Here is an 18698-nt window from a genome sequence, read left to right on the forward strand (position 1 = left end):
CTGTGAACTGGGATAGGCTCCAGCCCCTCTCACCGCCCTAGTTAGATGAAAGATTAATGAAGGACTGTTGCTGCAGTTCTGTGAGAAAAAAATGCTATCTTTGGAGGACTGCATCAGACTGGCATTTTGGCCATATGCCCTTAAGTGTTTTTTCATTAAATATTCAAGAGAGGTAGTTTTGTAAAATGAGCCAAATTTGGCAGCAACATACAGGGAAACAAATCGGAAAACAAAAAAACACAAAAGTGCCAAACAGAAGTGTAAGAAATTTTGGTGAAAAACTGGAAATAAATGTAACATTTCAAATGAAAAAAAGATTTTATATCTCATGCTTCAGTAAAACAAGTTGGATCTTCATAAACACATGGGTAAGCCTTTCAGTCTTGACTGTGCACCACCACAGGACAATAAAGTGTTTGTTTCAAGCTGCGTTGGTTTGATTTTTGCAGATCAAATGCCGAGTCAGATCAGTCAGATCTCACTGCAGCTGCAGTTGAAATCGATTAGCATCCAAAGCGTGAACTGTAAGGGGTTTGGGAATTAACTGTAAAGTCAAAAGGCTTTTCTCTGGCTTGCTATTCATCCCAGTTTGACAATCTTACAAGCAAAAAGAAGAAATCCACTGAAGCCAATCAAATAATTGTTAAATAATTGTCAGCAGCCCCAATAGACTATTATTATAACTACAAAACATGCCACTGTCAGCTTTCTTACATCAGCTGTAGCATTATGATCAGTCACAGAAGGGTTTATGCCTTTATGTTACGAACTGCGCATACTCATCACCGAAAGCAACAAGGTCTCTAACCCATCTGTGATGAAGGAGCATTAAATTATTAATCCACTGGAAATCCACCTGCTGAAGGTCACATTTATATTCAAAAGTCTAAACGAGGGAGATTTTTCTCACACTGCCCTTCCCTCCCGTGCACTGTCTCTCTGTCGTCTCCCCGTGCTCATCACTCTTGTTTCCTGTGTTGAGTCGCCCGCTTTAATGATGACTTTTCATGTGGAAACTCTGCAGATTTCACCTCCCACGCAAGTGTTGACACGGAATTAAGTGCCCCTAGTTCCACACAGCTACACAGCTTCCACTGCTTGCTTTACTAGAATGTGCTTTACTGAACCTCTTGTAAAAGTTCACACATATTTCTGGACTGTGTTCACTTTTCATTGATTTTCTGAGCATTTTGTTGCAGCTTGCAGCTTTAAAACATAAAGACAATCAATTTGCTAATGATAATCACACCAGCATTGAGACCATCAACAGCAGCGCAGCAGTGTGCGGTATGACTGTCTTCAGTGCTACCAGCACCTGAATTAATAAAGGTTTGTATAAACACACGAACGAGAATAATCAGGATCACAAACATGAACCGGTAATATGTTAAAGTGGCCAAGCAGATGCAACATAACACATTTTTACAAGGTAGGACCAGATGTTGGATTAATCTTTTCACGTTTACTTTGAAGCAGTGTGCACTTCACTGTCAATTTTCATGTTCTCTAATAGGAGAGGACCGCAAGAGCAAACGACCAAAAAATGCTTTCAAAAGTAAAATGAGTTCTGGTGTGGGAGTACAGCCACTCTCCTAATACTATTACTGCTAACTCTATTTTGAGAATAATAACATGATGGCATAAAAAGATGGAGTCTGCTCATTAAGGTCCTGGTGCTTCAGAGATGCAGGTTTTGCTTTGTCCCTCTGCACAGCCGCCAAATCCTTCATCCATTGAGCTCTGTGAAGTAATTTGAGGCTGCTTCTCTGTGCAGGAGGCTTTACCTAGGTCCACTCATCCATCATCGCTGTTATTCACGCTTCATATCTGAGTCTCACCTCTTTACACCCAGCTCATTTTCCCAACGTGCGTGCTGCACATCTATCTTCCCCTCGTATGCTCTGCAAAATACCAAATTATATTCTTATAAATGTTACTCAAAGTGGTTCAGCTGCGTGTCTAAAATTATCTCTCTCTGATAGGTATTATGCCACCAGATAAGAAAAAAACTTGCTCACGATGACAAAAATGGCTACCATGTATCCATTTAGAATGCGTGTTGCTAACAAAACCCCCCCCCAAAAAACAAAAATGAAGCTGATGGGAACGCTGTTTGGATTGTTTGGGCTACTAAATGACCTTTAGGAGCAAAAAATAAATAAATAAATAAATTACTTAATCAGAAGGTTTGGGGTTCAATCCCCTGGCTCCTCCAGTGTCGTTGCTGTGCCAAACAGTGATTTCAAATGTTTCTGTATATTTTCTGTGTAATACTTTTGCTTACACTGGCACATAGACTGGAGTCAACAGGAATTATGAAGGGCTTATATATAAAATAAACAAATGACCTGTTTTGTAAGTATCTTCATGACTGCATCATTGTGCCTACAGTATAATCAGTCCAGTCGTTTTTGACCACAAAGAATATCTTTGCAGAGCTGTGATGTTATATTTTTTGCATTTTCTGCTGCCCTCTTGGCCACATCTCTCTGGAAAAAGACATTTTAAATGTCAATTACACTTTTAGTCACTGATTGCAGCTTCTACATCGTGACATGAATGTTCTTTCTGGTTCAAAATGGCTTGATATCATTCGTGAGAGATATGTTTGACAGATTATAGGCCAACAAGTGATTTGCAACAGTTCAAATATGGGCAATCATTTTTGGCAGATGGTCACGTTTCGACACAACAGTTGTCGCCGATGCATTCATTAGCATGTTATCTTCTGCGTAATACTTAAGCACTTAAACTGCATAGAGCGTGTGTCAATGGTTGAACACAGCTCGTATTGTAAAAGCATTTTGAGTGGTAAACGAAAAGCCAGACCAGTAAATACCAGTCCATTTAGCTGGTGAGAAAACTCCCTCGGAACATCCTCCACGCTGACGCAGAGGGTGCAGAGAAAAATGTTAGTGGGCTTTCAACCTGTGAGAATCATGTCTGCACAAAATGTCATGGCACACTGACTAAAAGATTGTGAGATCTCTTTCTGGAGAACGACCATGAATCATCTTTGAATCATCTCTCTAGGACAGCTAAAACTTAACTACCAGATGAAATCAGTGGAAAATTCATAAATATTCTGACTTGCTTGTGAAAACACATTTTTCCATTACAAATCTCATTAAGTACACATTATGGAAGAGTAAACACCTCCCTACATAATGCTGAGAGCATTTTCCTGCACTGAGCTATCTCAGTGCTCTGATTTGTTGCTGCTGGTCATTATTTACTCGCTGTCCTGTTTACACATCTGTGCTGGTGGATTTATGACGGCCGTCTCAGGGGATCTATTGATTGCCTTTCTAACTTGCAGTGTAAATCTGTGTTGTATCAATAACGTCAGTCACATGGCACTGCTCTTGGAGACCAAGAATTGATGTCTGCAGTCAGGGGTGGAAAGATGGTTAAATCATACAGTATATGGTTGCTCAGCCTAAAATGTGAATAACCTTTCTGTTTTAGTGGCAGAGCTACTAACGTGCTTCTGAGTGGAGAATAAATATTGTATTGGACCAGAGCATCTGTCTTTTTGTGGGGAGCAGATATGTGAAAAGATTGCTTGTCTCTCTGGAGGCTTTTTATCCATTTGTTTGACTTTCTTACATTATTCATTCATTTTTTTCCTTCTTTTTTTCAGCAGAATCAGAATGTTCTCAGTTTGTTTTATTTGATGAGATACATGACAACAATAATAATACAAATGATAATCATGGCACCCATCACAGCAATATTTGGACACCGAGGGTCTCTTTGATCTTTCATTTAATCCTCAGTTTGAAAACAGCCACAAGAGCCTCACAGTAATCTGAACTGGTTTATATGGTCAGTGTTTTCTATGAGACTTGGACGTGCTTTAAAACTGAACAGTGAAACTTTTTGTGGGTAAAATATAAAATAACAAGTCGAGCTTCTCAAGTGTTGACTGTTCAATCAAGCCTTGAAAAAATAACTATGTATATAACTTTTTTCAGAGTGTGAGAGAGCCACTTTGTTAGGTACACCTTTATAGTACTGGGGTGAACCCCCTTCTGAAGCAGACACTATCTCCTCTTCCAACGCAGGTTCTCTCTTGGATTGAGATCAGCTAAGCATTTGAGCAGTGCACAGTGTATTCTTTGTTATGTATATAAAACACAGTTTGAGACCATCCTGCTGTCAGAAGATGGGTACACTGTGGTAATAAAGGAACGGACATGGTAAGCAACAATACTCAAGTAGGCTGTGAGGTTTAAATGATGGTCAGTTGGTACTAAGGGGCTCAAAGTGTGGAAAGAAAATATCTCCCACACAATTACACTGCAGGCCTGAACCATCAATGCAAGGATTCAAGAGGAGTGGCACTGTGCTTCTGCTGTAGCTCATCTGCTAGAAGGTTCAGCATGTTTCAAGTTTTATTTGTCATGTACAGGTAAAATAGCACATTACTACTGGTAATGAAATTCTTGGGTTCAGAGCACTCTCAATATTGCACATAAAAAGGTAAGTAAGTAACACTTGGATAAACTACTGTAGGCTCTAGTGCAGAGGTGTAGACTGATTGTACAAAATAAACTGAGTAGTTCAGTAGACCGATGGGTCTGGCGGGTCTGGATGCTCCTGTATTGGCAGGAGCTTAAAGAGTGTAAGATCAGTGCATTTATGTTGTGCCTACAGACATGCTCTTCTGCATATCTTGGTTGCTTGAGTTACAGTTACCTTCCTCTCAGCTCAAAGCAGTCTGACTATAATAATTGCAGCTCACTGAATAGTTTCTCTTTTTCAGACCATTCTCTGTAAACCCTAGACACACTTGTGTGGAAAAATCACAGTGGATCAGCAGTTTCAGAAATACTGAGACCAGCGCGTCTGGTACCAACAACCATGCAACATTCAAAGTCACTTACATCACCCTTCATGCCCCATTCTGATGCTCAGTGTGAACCATATGGTTGTGTTGACCATGTCTACATTGCTGACATGTGATTGGCTTTTAGATGTATGTGCTAATGAACATTTTCACAGGTTTACCCAATCAAGTGGCTGGTAAGTGTATTATTACTACTCAAATGTATTTAGAGTGCTGCAGGATAGTAGGTGTCTGTTACTGCTACATTGTTTCAGTCGCTGGTTTTTCCCTCGTCTATAATTTGATTCTGTTTTTGGGTGTTTTGCTTCCATTTCATTAGTTTTTTGTCCATTAGTGGCATTTTTTTTTCCTTCTATAGATCTGAGGCTTTAAAGTTTTTCCATTACCACATGGTCTAGCTCCCCTCACATGGAGCAACAGTACTAGAAGATAAAAATATCGGTATCCACTTTTGAAATGCTATTCTCCCTGAAAGGCTCAACACTGACATGAAAGTCAAACCACAGCTTTCTAAGTCAAAGAGGTGAAAGGATATATGTCAGTGTGGGCGCCAGAAGAGAGGAAATACTCAGAGTATAGAATATCAGTCATCGGGGCTCAAAGTAAACGAAGCCGTACCATGTTTCTTCTGGAGTGTTTAGATTTCATTGTAAAAAATGAAGCCTAATGTTAACCAAGACGACATAAACGGAAAAGCAGATAGAAGAGAAGCAGCATTTAACAGTAACATAGTTGTGGTGGAAAAATACCCCTGCCATACTCAAATAGTGGGTTTGTTACAGAAATGCAATCTTTTTTAACAATATGTTACATGAACACTCTGTGGCCAGAGGCCTGGTGGTTTATGATAATAGTGAGGAAAAAAGAAAGAAAGGGGAAAAAAAGCACCCTTTGGTGTGTGAAGAATATCAGCTATAGGCACAAAGGCTTTTCTCTGCTGTTTATAAGAGAGACAAGAATGAAGCGAGCAGAATTGATTTAAAAGATACAATCCATGATTTATTACAGAAAAGAGTGATATCCAAATTAGTTTATGTTACATTGTTTTTATACATTTCATTATGTTTTTTTTTTTGGTTTTTTTTACATGTAAACAGGAACAAAGTAAACAATGTTATTGATACACTTCATGTCACGACTGCTATCGTCCTATTATACAAATAAATCTACGGGCTTACGTCACTGTGCTTCAAGTACATCATTGCTCAAGCACAATCCTATTAGGAGGCATAGAACAGAAAGCTTAATCCCCCTCCAGACTGCTATATTTTCAGAGATGTGCAAGGTCACGCTATTATTACTTATTATACAATACCCAGATTGTGCTATTGCCAACAGTAGAAAGCATGAGAGACACTTTTCCACCACTGTACAGCATTAGTATCAGTGAGGTGAACTGATGAAGATCCACTCAGAAACAATTAGTAACTGGGCAAGCCAAACATCCAAGGTCATGTCATTTTTCATTCATAAAGTGCCCCTATTCCCTTCGGTTAAATGCTTCAGCTGTTAGAGTGTAAGCGTGATTATAATTCCCGTTTGAATGTCCAAGCGGAGGAAGTCTGAGGTTTCATATGTTTTATCAGACTCTGCGTAAAATTCCCGGACATATCTTTTAAATTAATCAGTCTGGAGATCATGCTGTTATTTTAGAAAATACTGCACCAGTATAAAATCCTGCCACATCTAGAAACACACCGGTCCTTCCAGAAACGATCAACACTAAAAAAACAGGGAAGTGATATGTTTAAGACGCAACTTTACAGAAGTTAGCTCTGCTCAAAGCAGTAGTTAAGTCATGCATACTCCACAGCACAAATGTACCAGTACATTTATGACTGTTCAAAATAAACATAGCATTCAAGGATAACAACATGCATAGATTTTAGGTGTTCACATAGCAGGGAGGATACTCTGAAAACACTGACTACTTTCCTAAGATTTGAAAGCAAATATCTCTCTCTCTGGTGAATGAAATTATGAATCGCTGGACTGAATGTGACCCGAAAGGAGTTTTTTGACCAACAACCTGAAAAAAATGCCAACTAAATGAAGTATGTGAGCGTGTTCCATGATCTTTGATCGGCTCTAACATACAGCAAAATAAAATAAAAAAACATGCTTATTATTGTGAGTGCGCATTAGAGTCATGCAAAAACATGGAAGTGCAAAAATATATATCTAAAAAAAGCAGAATACCTTTGATTGCATCTTAGAAAATATGATAAAAAAGTTGATCATTGCAGACATTCAGAGGACACCTGAGACAAGTGGACGTAACGTTTTCTATCTGAGGGTGAGAACGAGTGAACTTGCACATGATAGCACAAAATAAAATGTATAAAAACATTACGTACGTCATTAAATGTATATACAAAAAACAGGCAAAGTAAGATATAGAAAGGAGGACAATCCTTGCAAAATGAAGAATGTTGTCAGTGTTGTGCAATGCATTCAGGGTAGAAATTTTCCCTTCAGATGTTAGATTGGTGCAGCTTTTACCTTTACAGTGCATAACATTTTTACATTTAACACCACATGATCAATATGATGCACTGAAGTGTTTGAAGTCCCCATCTCAGTTCACATCACAAACCCTTTAACTCTCAAACTCAACAGCGCAGAGAAAGGAAATTATCCCGACTCAACCTCGCAGGTCCAACTATACCTGCCACGATGCCTATTTTCCTGAGTTCATTAGGCAAAAACACACTTCTCGAATCCATGACATCAAATCTGATAACAATATAAAAAAAGGCAATGTCACCACTCTGCAACTGAATAAACTCCTGCGTCTGTTTGATCAAAGATCAGACAGCTGCTGAAACCGTGTCTCACTGTGTGTTTAATAAAAGTCTGCAACAGAAGCTTGTAGTGTATTATGCGAGCGAAGAACAGTGGATAGAAGTTCGTTTCAAAACTGAACATCCAAGCCACAGGTATTTCTAAGTGATCCAAGTTTTCAACCACGCTTTGGGGCCTCCAGCAGCAAATGAAAACCAGACTTCGAGGGTCAGAGCGGAAGAGCAGATTTGTGGATCCTGCATGCGAGCGTACACGTTACGGCGTGCTCTGCTGACGTCAGCCGAGATCCAAGTAGGTACACTGCGGCGTGACTCGTGTCCAAAACAAATCCTAAACGGAGAGTTCAGAGAGTCTGCTGCAGATCAGGACAATAGGATGAGGAGAGAGAATATTTCTTGCACTTCAAAGAAAAACAAAAAAGCACGTGCTGCACAACACAGGCACACGTGATGTTTGGTGACACAAACTGTGGTACGCGGCCATGTTGTTACACTGTAGGCACAGTCAAATTGCACAGAGTTCACATTTCCTCAACTCGAGACAGTCAAGCTCAGCGGTAGCACAGAGATTAACACACAGCTCACACTGAGTACAGACACATGTGAACCAGGCCTCGAGACAGGAAGTTTGTCTATCGAAAAGGTACAAAGCAGGATTACCATGCACTTCTTGTGATGTCTGAGGGAATACTTTGTCAGATGTACTAAATGGATGCTAACATCCTTTACAAGGAGTGCTTTTCAGTTTTGTTTTGTTTGTTTTTTTTCCTTTGCAAATATTAATCAGCATGCTTCAACAGCAAATATACATTTAAGAAGCAAGAACAGAGTCGAGTCGTTCTTATTTGGTAGCCACATCACCAGAATCACTTTGCAACAATAAAAATGCCACTGTAGTTCTGTCACACAGAAGTGGCTCTGCTGATGTTCACGAAGGGTTGGGGGCGGTGGCGGGGGAGGGGATACACGGCCATGCTGCGAGCTGCACTGGACTGCAGAGTCAAAGCAAAATGGTAGCTGCCACACGGAGAGAGAGAGAGTGCAGGATGGGACAGTGAACAGTGCTGATCTGCAGCCCTTGATCTGCATAGTAAACATTACAATTGCAAAGTTGTTTTGTTTTTTTCCCCAGCTAAGCCACAATGCAGCACAGACCCAAGGGCACCCTGTTGGGTGAAGCCAGGTAAGGGATGAGGGCGGAGGCAGAAAGGGTCAGAGCCAGAAACCGGGAGGTGGAACAGATGGCAAGGGAGTGGCCAGTGCCAGATCTGGGGAGGATCTCAAGAGGGTGTCTTTGGTGTACAGAATCAGCCATCAGTGAAGCTAGACTCTAAAAGCTTAAACACATAAATAAGCAGGCAGGGGAGGTGTAGCTTGCGAGCTGAGGATTGCGTAGCGGAGACAGGGTGGGGGGATTTAAGCTAAGGCCACTCGTGGTGATAACGCTTCCCATTCTTCTTCCTCTCCTTCTGCAGATGCTCGAGTTCTGCTTCATACATCATCTCTTGCATCAGGTACTTTTCCCTCCTCATGCGATCGCAGAGATCCTTCGGCATGTCTGGAATGAGGTACGCTATGAAGGACTTGATCCCAAACACCAGGTGCTGAGGGAAGATTAAATTATTCATGAGTCAACATCCAGAGAAATCACGTGCTTTAGATGCCAATTTTGTTTTGGTATTAGTGGCGCATGCAAGAGTAAAAGTAAACCCAAGGATCTTCATATGCCTTTCTATCTTTTATATGTAGTGTAGTGTAGAATGTGCAAGGCAGTGTTGTCAAGGGAATATCTTGCATGGCAACCATGTAATTTGTGATGTTTTTTTTTTTTTTTTTTTAGTTGGTCGGCTTTGAATGGTAGAATTTTCTCAGCCTTCTCCAGGACCTTGATTTAATTAACCCATGAAAATCACTTAAATTACTGCTGTGAGGTTTCGGTTTCAGTCTCAGCACATAAAATAATTAAAGTAAAACATTTGCAAAGCTACAAAAATATTGAGGCTGACTCAAAGTGGCACAGCGTAAGAGGATTTAGCTTTAGCTGCTTGTCCTGCTTGTAAACATACAGAAGAGAAATGGCCAATGGTTACAGACCTCAAAGACGATGATGAATGCCAGCCTGGCAGCCAAGACATGCCAGAACTGCAGAGTGAATTCGTATGGCACTGTGTTCCAGGGCGGCGCTCGGTAGTCTCTGTACCTGCAGTATCCCGAGTGGTTTCTGTTATTCAGCTCACCCATGTCAAACACGGACAGGCTGCTGTTCACGTAGCCTTGCAAACACCTACGGGCGAAAGCAGACGGCCATCACGTAAACCGCATAGGCTACATACAGGGCACTTAAAGTGTACGCGCTGTTTTTAAGGCTTACTCATTGCCATGGTGGTGCCTCTTGTTCACACATGGGCCATATTTGAAGGCGTAAACAAAGCGGGGGATATAGTCTGAGGTTATGGCAATGACGAAGGCGTTAGTGATGACTGCCAGCACACCAATACCTTCGAGAATCCCGTGCCAGATCCCTGACAGACAAAACAAAGAAGAAAGAAAAACAGCTGGTATGTTGGTTTAAACCTGGGTGCCTTTATCTGCAATGGCTGACATGACCAGCATACCGTATTTTGCTTTATAAAACACAGACTACATCAAATACTGTAGACACCGATAAATTGATATGCTGATTAAACATTCATGCAGTGAATATGAGAATGCAGCTGATAGATTTACAATAATAAAAGACGAGGCCATCTTATTCAGTTGTTCTTGCTCCCCTTTTAACCAATAAACTAAAGTTTAAATTGCAGTAAATTTATAGGTTGCACAGGTTTTTGTTTAAAGCTTCTCCCGGGGTGAACAATCCTGCTCCTTCTCCACCTACCGATCGTGCGCATAGTAAGCGTCATCTAATTGGCTCGCTTCTGATCAGGGAAACTGAAGGTGTGACAAGACTCCATATTAGTGATAAGGTCACAAATAACAGAAATGAACCTTTTATGGTCACAGTTGTTAGCAGTTCCTGACATGTGTAGCTCAAGCTCTATAAGTGACAATTTTCAAGATGCCATTTTTACTTCACTGCACTCGATTTACTTCTGCCTTAGTTAATAATGTCCCCGAATGCGATTGAACAGCTTCCGGTAATGGAGCATATTCATCCATCCATCCATTCGCTTCCGCTTATCCTTTCCAGGGTCGCGGGGGGCGCTGGAGCCTATCCCAGCTGTCATAGGGCGAGAGGCGGGGTACACCCTGGACAGGTCGCCAGTCTGTCGCAGGGCCAACACACAGGGACAGACAACCATTCACGCTCACATTCACACCTAATGGCAATTTGGATTTTCCAATTAACCTATCCCCACAAGCTGCATGTCTTTGGACGGTGGGAGGAAGCCAGAGTACCCGGAGAGAACCCACGCAAACACGGGGAGAACATGCAAACTCCACACAGAAAGACCCCGGCCTGATGTTGGAATTGAACTCAGTACCTTCTTGCTGTGCGGCAACAGTGCTAACCACCGTGCCACCGTGCTGCCCGGTGGAGCATATTGAATTACACAAAATGTTTTGTTTTGTGGCAGTTGAATGAAGACAGAGACAGTAGATAAAAAGGATCTCTCCTCCTTATCTGCATTACATCTGTGTGTGGATGATCAGGAAATGTCAGCCTAACTCTTCAAAGGAGCTTAGCTCTTTGATGCTGTGTGACTGACACATAATGTGTTCATTACAGCGGAGGAATTTCTAAATGTTTCAGGGTGGATTCCTCCTTTAATTACAAGGAAACATGCCACATGAATCACTGGGTCATATGGCAGTTTAAGGATGCAGTTTGTAATCGTATGGGGAGATGGGCTGATGAGAGGGGAGGTGCAGCATATGGAGTTGCAGAAGGACAGGATATGGAAACATATCCATCACTGTAGGAGAGGTCATGTTAAGCTAACACAACATTTTACTGCTGGAAGAAAAAACAATAATTAAAAGTGACTCTGATCCAAGAAGATGTCGTGTGAGCCGCACAGACCTATATCAGTGGCTCGAGCAGGCATGGGTCTCCTCCACTGAGTGACAAATTTGTAGGCGTCAAGACGAATCTCAATGATGTTGTTGAGCAGAGCGAGGAGAGGAGCCAGCGGGAAAGCTGCTACAAAGATGGTGGTGAAGCCAAACTGAAGAACTGCAGTGGAAAGAATCATTCGGATGTCAACACTGGCACAAAAAAAATGCTGAGGCTTGAATAATAGCCTGCATTTGCATGGATCATTTCCTTCTCCAGAAAGTCAAAACACAATTCTTAGTAGGAGTGTTTTTTTTTTTACCCATTTCAAGATATTCATCCACAAGCCCATGGGCGTTCATCGGCTGCAGATTCCAGTCCTTGTCCCACTGAGGAAGCTGGGCCTTATTCTCTACATTCTGTCCTCCACCACCTCCTTTCTTCATCTTTCTACGAGACCACCAGTTCTGCAGCAGACTGAAAACATAGAGAGTAGCGATAAACCCTGGCAAAGCACTGTGCTCTGCAGGAACTGTTTTACTGAGCCACATGCGAGAGGATTTGATGTGCTTCTTCAGGAGAAAAATCTTTTCACATGCAAATGAGCTGAAAGAGGAAAAGCCGTGCAGAAACTACATACGGCCTGTTAATTGCCATCACTTGAATTCACGTCATTAAGCTTCATGTCATTTCTAATAGTTCATAGACAAGAAGACGTGCGATTATAATGAGGCACTTACGGATAACCGAGCTCCATGAAGTTGTTCCAGATTTGCTTGAAGAACATGATGACTCCCATTTGCAGACACAGATCAATCAAACACCCACTTGGGTGACACTAAGAAAAATAGATTTCAATGAAAAATAATAATAGTACAAAAAGCGTATCATTCATATTTTGTGCCTAATAATTCAGAGCTAGGAGCAAACTCTGGGACACACTTGATCCGATTCCATTTTTTTAATCATTAAAATTGAAAATCACAATAATTATGGGGTGAGATTAATGGTTCACATGCAGGCGGATCATTAGAAAGATGAATTACTCGAAATTTCTAAATATATCCCAAAACAGAAGGCACTAATCAGCCTAGTCACTGCTGACATAATCACCTACTTACGTTTGATGGGTAATTGCACTCACCTCCTCCAATCTCCATCGACTAAAGAGTTTATTGTATTTTCCAGGCCTGCCAGCAAACCTGATCAAATTAAGACGGCCAACATTAGCTGTTGATTCAATCAATGTAATAATAATAATAATAAACTTAGAGTAGAAAAAAAAGACACTTAGAGGTGCTAATTATGTGCAACAATCCGTGACCTAGTTACACTTGTAGGCGGGGCGGCATTTTGTAACTGCTGAAAGATGAAGCACCCAAAAAACATGATTTCCCCAGCTGAGGAGGGGAAGGGAAGGAGTCTTGGCTTGGTCATGACTGGGAGTTTGAAAGGAAACATCTTTGCACAATCCCTCATTAAAGTCGGTGTAAACAGTCACTGTAAAGTTTATGGCAGTTTGCCTACCTTCCAAGGAAGAAGGCGATATAAAACGTGGAGCTGTTTAAATTCACAAACTGGAACAGGAACATCTTCAGAGCAAAGCTGTTCTCCCACTCAGACTCCGTCCGTGGGTGCTCTAAAAGGGGAGGGACAGGGGTTTGTTAGGCAGATGGGTGAAGAGAATAAATAATGTGCAACCAGCTGGGAAGCCAAAGATAATGAAGGCATAAATGCATGAAACACTCACCTAAATTAGTCAGCAGATAGGCCACCTTTTCATACACCTGACAAAATGATAGTACACATCAGTGTCAACAGGAAAAGGTTGAGGAGGGTAATGATTATGAGAAAGAGAGGAAGGCTGGAATGAAAAAAAGTCTTAAATAAGTGCTGAGTGAAGTATTTATGGGATAGAAAATGCGAACGTGTGGGATGTGGGATGATGTTTGTCCGAGCACCCACCACATTGAGAGACATGATGATCATAAAGTTGATGCAGACACCGGTGCCAGAGGTGGCGAACTGCCAGTTCTTCTTCACAAAATACCAGTTAAAGGAAGCAAACTTCTCCATCGCAATAAGGCGGAAAACCACTACAGCAAACACTGCTGTCAGAACGAGGGAAATCTAAGCAGAGGTGATGGAGAGAAGACAAGCACAGCAGAAAGGATGAAGAACCAGTACGATTAACAGGGTGAAATAAAGTTTTAAATTTATCCTATAAGAAAGAAGTATGCCGTAAATATGAAAAAACTGTAAGTTTAGAAACATTTAACTATTTAAATGATAGATATTCAGAAGCAACTTATATGTAAACAGGAGAAATTAGGCCATGAGAATAGCTAATACACCATTTCCTTTGAGTATGGTCTTTGTCCAGCAGGGGGAGATGTTACACCATTGCAAACGCATCACACTGTTCTAATAAAGATGGCACACAAAATAACAGTGAGCTTACGCCAAGCCTGATTCCCAAAAAGACAGATTATTCAAAGGTTAAAGGGTTTACCATGAAGAATATTCCGGACACAGACACCATGAGCCGACTAAGCTTGTCTGAGAAAGGCTGGAAAGGCTCGGGCTTGCCGGAGATGGGGTTAACTCTCTCCATCCTGGAGTACTTGGCTTCAAACTGTGGCCTCAGCTCCTCCTGATTAACAACACATATTCCAGCATTGTCTACTGAACTGTAGCTTTCTTACAGCATGAACACCTTAGAACTGTGAGGTAATCATATATTTGAGCATATGTCTAACATACCTCTTCCTCCTCCCAATCAATAAGATCCCAGTCATAAGTCAGTTCTGCCCTTCTTCTTTTCCAGAACTCAAGGAATACAGTGGCTGCAGAAGGGATCATGAATCAATCAGGTTATTGATCTTTTTTGATGTATATACTATAGCACAGCTAACTGCAAAGAGGAAGAGGCCATGTAGAAGCAAACAGCACATCATAGTCAGATATCCTGGGTGAAACAGGCTGCAGTGACGTGCATGGCCCAAGATGGAGACTGATTACAGTCATCAGTTCACACTCACACTGTGGATGTCAAGTTAAAGGAGACTGGCAACAACAAATAGGCTTTTTCTTGTTCAGTGCACATCCTCAAACTGTGTCTTTGTCGAGCAGGATCCATTTTGGTTTGAGAGACTTCTAAAGTAAAGCTTTTTGTGGGATGACTTCAGACTGGAGGCATTGTTTCCTTTGTGTCAGGCTCTGTTGTGACTTGAGGTAAAAAAACAACGTTGGAAATGATGTTCTTTTTCTGTCAAGGCTTTTTATGTTTTCCGCCTAGAAAATGTGACAAATGTGTAACAGAGAAACAGGGGCTTTTATAAACGTGCACACAGAGGAATCATTTACATAGATCCACATGTTGGAAGAATTTGGCTTCAAAGTCAGTAAAAAACTGAAACTTTATCATGTATGATGGAAAACAATGTAATTCTATACATTAAGATGCACAATTTGCTGGATTAAGACACAATTGTTGCAGTTTTACCCCTGTTAACATCACAGTGGATTTTAAATAAAAAGACTTTCAATTTTAATTCAAGTAGTTTAACAAAAGTGTTGCACTAAATGCTTAGGAAATTTAAAATATTTTAGACAGATGTCTCCATTTTCAGAGGCTCGAAATTAATTCTACAAACTAATGTAATTTGAAATATAAGGACTGTTTTTATTATTTTGGTGAAAATCCTGTACACTCAATGACTGCATGAGGTCTAGAACCCATGGACATCACGCTGGGTTTCCCCAACTTGAGATGGGTCTCTCTGTCGTCAGTTTTGCCTTCAGTAACTGAAAAGCGCCTCGGCTGGGTTGAGATCATGTCACCTATTTCGCCATTGAAGAATATCCTATTTTTACAAGTATTTGGCTGACTCTAGGCAGAGAGTACAGCCCTGCACACTTCACAGTTCATCCTGCTACTTCTACCTGCAGTCAGATCATCGTGAAACACCAGTGTCCCAGTTCCAATTGCAGCCATACATGCACATGCCATAGCACTGCCTCTAACATGTTTGACAGATGTGGTATGCTTCAGATCATGAATTGTTTCTCTCCATCTGTATAATTTTCTGTTCCCATCATTCTGGTACACATTCATTTTTCAGGTTTCACCTGTCCAAATATTGTTTCCAAACTGTGAAGGCTCTTTTTTTAGATGTTTCCAAGTCTTTCGAGTCTAATCTGGCTTTCCTGATCTTGAGTGTAACTAGTGGTTTGCACTTGTTGTGGTTTGCACCTGTTGTAAACCCTTTTATTTCCTTTTATGAAGGCATCTCTTGAGTGTAGATCTTGACAGTGATAGTCTTGCCTTGTTGACAGTATTCTTGGTTGGATGTTGAGAAGTTGTTTTTCTTGAATAAGGAAAAAAAAACTTTCATCACAGCCTTTAGTTGTCTTTTGTGGTCTTTCTTGTTATTTTGGTGTTGCTGAGCTGACAACACCATCTGTTCAAATATGTAAGATTGTTGTTTTGGCTGCTCCTGAAGTTTTTATATTGTCTTTTCAGTCCTCCCTCACCTGCTCTGAAATCTCATCTCATATTTAAGAAACACAAAATACAATATTTTCGAATGAATTTTGAAAATTATTTGTCATGAAAGAACAAGAAAACCGATCTTGTCCAGTTTATATTGTAAAAATGAGCGATGCTTAATTCAGTGCTTTTGTTAAACCCCTTGAATTGAAGCTGAACGTTGGCTCTTTAATCACATCTCGATTGTTTGATTTAGAAGCCACTGTGCTGTAGTGCAGAGGCAAAACTACACAAATTGTGTCTTTGTCCAAAATATTATTGACCTCACTGTAGCAGTGATACAGTTTGTGTATTCGTTTGCATTAGATACGAACACAATGTGGTTTTTATAACAGATTTCCAATAAAATATATAAATATGTGGTTGGTTCTTTGTAGCCTCACAATGGCTCCCATTTATCTATTAAAAATGTTTTATCCTTGGGGTTTTTTTTAAACCTCATGTGGTTTGTTTTGCTTTTTTCCGGCACTGTTTTAACTCAAATTATTAAAACCCTGCAGATAAATAAGCGATGAATCAAGCAAACAAACCAACAAAACAAGTGATATATTTTCTGTGAACTTATTTAATGTAGAGTAAAATGAGAAAGACCAGAGGCAAAAAATGCACCAGAGTTTGAATCCTCAGTCAGAACAACTTTAGCTGCTCGTAAAGATGTTGAAGTTTAATATAGCTTGACCCACTTTTGTTTAAAGAGAGAGAAAAGCGGCCTTCTCTGATGCCTACATTCAATCCCTTGGGCTAACCAATTTTTCATGTCTATCTCACACACACTCACTAACACTAACTCCAGACTTTGAGTGCACTCACTCAGTGGTGCAGTGCTGCTAACTTTGGTCCAGATAGCCAAAAGCTTTTATGCAGGATTTGGAGCAACAGACCTCAGTTAGTGCAACTGTGTGGACATTCTTTGGCTTTGGAGCTCTCATTATCCTTCATTTAGTCCAAATAAAGAACAAATTGTGCCAATTGCTCCCTCTGGCACAGGTGATTATTTACCTCCTTGACAGATAGATGGATCTGGGCCAGCCGATGCACTCTAATGCTCACACTTCACGTTACAAAGTTATTATAGCTGTGGGAAACGTAGCTGCAATATATGAATATCACAGTGCAATTCTACAACCTTGACAGCCGAGTGATATTCTGCCCCTGGAGAAATCTTTAATTATCAAACTAATTACATCAGAACTGCACTGGAAGTACAAGTGTGGAGTTAGAGAAGGCGGACTGAGATTTACTTACTGAAAAACACATTACAGACTGAAGACCTCTTGTTTGTGTACTGCAGAGTGTCTTGTGGACTAAATTCTCAGTTGAAAAACTTAATACGTTTGGGAGAGATGAGTGGTGAGTGGAAACACGAGCACTCGAGTATAAATAGAATCAAATTCCAGTAGGGTTCGTATCGGGCAGAGAACAAAGCTTATGTGGAACAACAAGAAAAAGCCACCAACACAAACTGCTTCTACGCACCCCAAATAGCCATGAAGATAGCGAAGAATACAGTGCCACCGTTGTCAAACAGATAGGTCACCTAGAAGCACAAGCACACGGAGGGCTGCTCTTAAAAAAACAAAAGTGAAACAGAATACATTATCAATATCCACAGCCCCAATTTTACCCAAAAAGATCTCCAGGCTCTCTGACAATCAACATTTTTGAGTTCAGGCCCCAACACAGGAGATTTGTTAAAGAAATCATAGTTTTAAATACCATCAACTGCCTATAATAATGATCGCACAGCTACAGCTAGCAACTGATTAGCTTAGCTTGGCATGCAGACTGGAAGCAGGTGGAAACAGCTCACTGGTTATTGTCAAGTGGGAATAAATCCACCTGATACTTACTAAAAAAAAGACCTAATTTATTTAATCAACATTAAAAAAGTCAAATAAAATAAAAAACCTAAGGTTTCACCTGAAGAACCAGGTTCACTGTGTCCCCGTTTCTAGTCTAGATACATGTCTGCTGGCATCATATCTTTTTTGAGAAACTCTAAGATCATGTAATGTTGTGCATATGGAGAAATACCAAAGCTGCACTGACCTTTGCATATACACAACTGTCACTCAGCGTCCAAGGCTCACAGTTTTCCTCACACATGGGACACATGATGGTAGTGTTGGCCTCGCAAATCTCTTTACTGGGGAGAGAGTAAACCAGTAAATGCCATCATCAACCGACATGATGTTCGGACTTACATGGCACAGTGGTGTGAACTGACCTGATTTGGCTTGCGTCCATGGTTAAAAGACCATAGAGGAAGACAAAAACCCCAACCAGGGCAGCGGGGATTAACATGCCCGTGTACCAGCCCAACCACGCAAAGTACAGACCGATTTTCTCACCAAAGTATCGCCTGGGAGAGACACAAAAAAATAGAGTGGAGAAAATTCACCAATTAACTGTGACGACTTAATTAGACTTGACCGTGCCCGTTCAGCGTGGAGTTGTAGGCGTCAGTGGTGCACTGTGAGATGATCACAGCTG

The 18698-nt window shown here is 40.8% G+C and overlaps 1 protein-coding gene across 6 annotated transcripts in view; it reads right to left on the reverse strand.

Annotated features, from left to right (window-relative positions):
- Window positions 1-5825: 5825 nt before the first annotated feature.
- ano3 (anoctamin 3) overlaps window positions 5826-18698 on the reverse strand; it is a 43780-nt gene continuing 30907 nt past the window's right edge. For all 6 annotated transcript variants that reach the window (XM_085166329.1, XM_085166328.1, XM_085166327.1 and 3 more), the window contains 15 exons: window positions 18433-18567; window positions 18255-18351; window positions 17682-17742; window positions 14417-14499; window positions 14166-14306; window positions 13619-13783; window positions 13404-13440; window positions 13181-13292; window positions 12798-12855; window positions 12394-12491; window positions 11976-12130; window positions 11681-11833; window positions 10028-10178; window positions 9751-9940; window positions 5826-9260 (listed from right to left, as the gene is read on the reverse strand). In XM_085166329.1, coding sequence (XP_085022455.1) covers window positions 9078-9260; window positions 9751-9940; window positions 10028-10178; window positions 11681-11833; window positions 11976-12130; window positions 12394-12491; window positions 12798-12855; window positions 13181-13292; window positions 13404-13440; window positions 13619-13783; window positions 14166-14306; window positions 14417-14499; window positions 17682-17742; window positions 18255-18351; window positions 18433-18567 — 1819 coding nt within the window. In that variant the 3' untranslated portion in view covers window positions 5826-9077. The remainder of the gene's footprint in view (window positions 9261-9750; window positions 9941-10027; window positions 10179-11680; window positions 11834-11975; window positions 12131-12393; window positions 12492-12797; window positions 12856-13180; window positions 13293-13403; window positions 13441-13618; window positions 13784-14165; window positions 14307-14416; window positions 14500-17681; window positions 17743-18254; window positions 18352-18432; window positions 18568-18698) is intronic.

Source organism: Neolamprologus multifasciatus, chromosome 7, assembly GCF_963576455.1.
Source record: "Neolamprologus multifasciatus chromosome 7, fNeoMul1.2, whole genome shotgun sequence".
Taxonomy (NCBI): domain Eukaryota; kingdom Metazoa; phylum Chordata; class Actinopteri; order Cichliformes; family Cichlidae; genus Neolamprologus; species Neolamprologus multifasciatus.